This window comes from Solea solea, chromosome 10, assembly GCF_958295425.1.
Source record: "Solea solea chromosome 10, fSolSol10.1, whole genome shotgun sequence".
Lineage (NCBI taxonomy): Eukaryota > Metazoa > Chordata > Actinopteri > Pleuronectiformes > Soleidae > Solea > Solea solea.
The window spans coordinates 1,199,111-1,202,254 of record NC_081143.1 but is presented as its reverse complement, the minus strand read 5'-3'; the positions used below and the strand labels follow the sequence as shown (position 1 = coordinate 1,202,254).

General features: G+C 38.5%; 1 protein-coding gene across 1 annotated transcript in view; it reads right to left on the bottom strand.

Moving 5' to 3' along the window:
* The window catches only part of rasal3 (RAS protein activator like 3), a 14,168-nt gene extending 13,444 nt beyond the window's left edge, over positions 1-724 (bottom strand). Inside the window, exon 1 of the mRNA XM_058640023.1 lies at positions 1-724. This exon is cut by the window's left edge and continues 227 nt beyond it. Within this exon, the coding sequence (XP_058496006.1) occupies positions 1-386 (386 nt within the window). The 5' untranslated portion in view covers positions 387-724.
* Positions 725-3,144: the final 2,420 nt, after the last annotated feature.

The following is a 3,144-nucleotide window of genomic DNA, read 5'->3' as shown; positions in this document are numbered from 1 at the left end:
ACTGAGAACAGTGAGCCCGGAGGTTCAGACATTGCCCGTCTGAACGGGTTCTTCCTGCCTTTGTCTGGCTTTCCTCCATCTCCACTTTTCCCACCAGATGAGTTCTTGTCCCCGGTGTCCTCGCTCTGGGCCTTGCGCCAGTTCTGCATCTTGTTCCACTTGTTGGTGGAGGCCTTCTGGATCTTATCCATGGTTGATGAAGGAGAAGCTGCTGCTGCTTCTCCTTCATTCAGGGTTCCTTTGGAGCCCGTGTGCCAGTGGTAGGTGTTAAGAGGGTCAGAGGCGTCTGATGTTTGTCCTGGTGGCGTCTCAACAGGACACTCTTTTTCTGTCTCTGATGACCCGAGCTGAGCTGCAGACTCTGAATCTTTCTCCTCAGTGCCCATTTCGACTCAAACTTCCTGCCTTTTCTCTTCAGGTCGCATCAAAGAAGGTTCAGAAAAACCTCCGCGGGAGACGGCATGTGCTTCTGATTTGGAGTTTGTCGCCTGTGAAGAGGAGGACAAAATTTCTCTCTCTTGCGTCTCTCGTTTCCTGTCTTGCAGACGCAGCAGTCGTCGATGCTCTGCCTCTGCTCTGTGGTTTCATCTGCTGCAGCGCCTCAAACTCCTCTTTGCTTCCTCATTAGGTGACAGAGAAGTTCACCGACTGACAGAACTCTCACTGTGTTCTCACCAAATACTTCCTTCACCTCTTCACTTCCTGTTCTGCTTCTGCATCGACGGTTTTTCACATAGAACCAGGAGTTCTTGAAGAATTTAGCCTTTCATTTCTAACGACCAAAGTCAAAGGTTTTTAGACCCTGGCTGTTTTGGTTCACTGACGTCTTGTATCTTGGTCCAACAAGACCTCAGTGACCGTGACAGTGATTATGGGTCTAAAAGATCACTAATAATTATAATAATCAGATTTTTATAGGCAATTTACCGAGGGTTGAAACCGCGTGTGTTTGTTTTGCCTCCATTTCACAAACTCACAAACTGCTCCTCTGTTTTTTTATGTGACTTTTGAGGACACAGCTGGAGCAGTGAAGCCGCGTCTGCTGTCGCTGCAGCTGCAGGAGCACAGACCGTTCATCGACTGTAAGAAAATCAGTTTCCTGTCAAATAAAAAAAAACAAAAAAGAAGAGGTTGCACTTCCTGCCGCGTTAGGTTGGATCAGTCAGACTCTGAAAAACCACTTCCTGTGCTCTGCTCACACACAGCTGCAGCACGGTGAGAGAACAGTGGACAACGACTTCTAGTCTCGGATCATTTAAGCTGCTGTTTGTGTGTATGTGGTCACAGAGGTCACAGAGGTCAGCTGTGATGGTCAGGACAAACATCCACTCACTCTCAGTTCACCTCTGCACGTCTTTAAACTCCTCGGTCGAAACCGGGATCCAAACCGGTTTTGCTGTGAGGCCACAATGCCAGCCACTGCACCACGGTGTGACCCCAAACCATCATTTAACTCTTTTAATGTTATACGATTATGAAATAAGTTAATTATAACACTATTTAAGAGGGTATTTAACTCTTTTAATGTTATACGATTATTAAAGAAGTTAATTATAACACTATTTAAGAGTGTATTTAACTCTTTTAATGTTATACGATTATTAAAGTAGTTAATTATAACACTATTTAAGAGTGTATTTAACTCTTTTAATGTTATACGATTATGGAATAAGTTAATTATAACACTATTTAAGAGTGTATTTAACTCTTTTAATGTTATACGATTATTAAAGAAGTTAATTATAACACTATTTAAGAGTGTATTTAACTCTTTTAATGTTATACGATTATGAAAAAAGTTAATTATAACACTATTTAAGAGTGTATTTAACTCTTTTAATGTTATACGATTATGAAATAAGTTAATTATAACACTATTTAAGAGTGTATTTAACTCTTTTAATGTTATACGATTATTAAAGAAGTTAATTATAACACTATTTAAGAGTGTATTTAACTCTTTTAATGTTATACGATTATTAAAGAAGTTAATTATAACACTATTTAAGAGTGTATTTAACTCTTTTAATGTTATACGATTATTAAAGAAGTTAATTATAACACTATTTAAGAGTGTATTTAACTCTTTTAATGTTATACGATTATTAAATAAGTTAATTATAACACTATTTAAGAGTGTATTTAACTCTTTTAATGTTATACGATTATTAAAGAAGTTAATTATAACACTATTTAAGAGTATATTTAACTCTTTTTTTTTTTATATAGATCTTTTTATTAAGGACAAGTTACATAAAGACAGTTATATAAAAGGACAAAGCTTTTGGGTTTTTTGCAGAAAACATATGCAAACAAACAGATACACAAATGCCCACCCTCCACCCACCCACCCTACAACATCTAGTGCATCCCGGTCTATGGAGATCAAATAAATGGATAAATAAATAAAGGTTATGATATTGATAGGTAAAGGTATCATTCAACATGTATAAAGAATTGGACAAAGAGAAAAATAAATAAATAAATAAATAAATAATAAGAAGAAGAAGAAAGAGAAGAGAGTGGAGGCAGCTTGTTTGAAAGTTAAGCTTGAAAGTAGGAGAGGAGGCCGAGCTCGCCGTGCGACATCATGCATCACTCCTCAGGATCTAGTACTTGTGTATTCATGAATTATCAGGAAGGGTTTTAAGTTTGTTTATGAAAGATATTACTGGGTTCCAGGTGGAATAAAAGAGGTCTTTTGACCCTCTAAGTGTGTATTTGATCTTCTCAAGACTTAAATGCAGCATAAGGTCACTCATCCATGAGGAGGTGCTTGGTGGTTTGGGGGATTTCCAGAGCAGCAAAATCCTTCGGCGGGCCAATAGAGTTGTAAATGCAATAATGTTCTTATGCTTATTGCTAATCTGTTGGTCAGCTGACACTATACCAAAGATGGCAGAGTAGGCGCTAGGTTGCAAATTTAAGGATAGGGCCTTTGAAAGGATTCTGAAGACATCTGACCAATAATCTGAGAGGGAAGAACATGACCAGAACATATGTGTTAGTGTAGCCGAGGCAACATGACATCTACTACAGTTTTCATCCACCTCAGGATAAATTCTGGCCAACTTAGACTTGGAGAGGTGGGAACGGTGCAAGACTTTAAACTGAATTACACCCAGCCTAGCACATGAAGTAGTT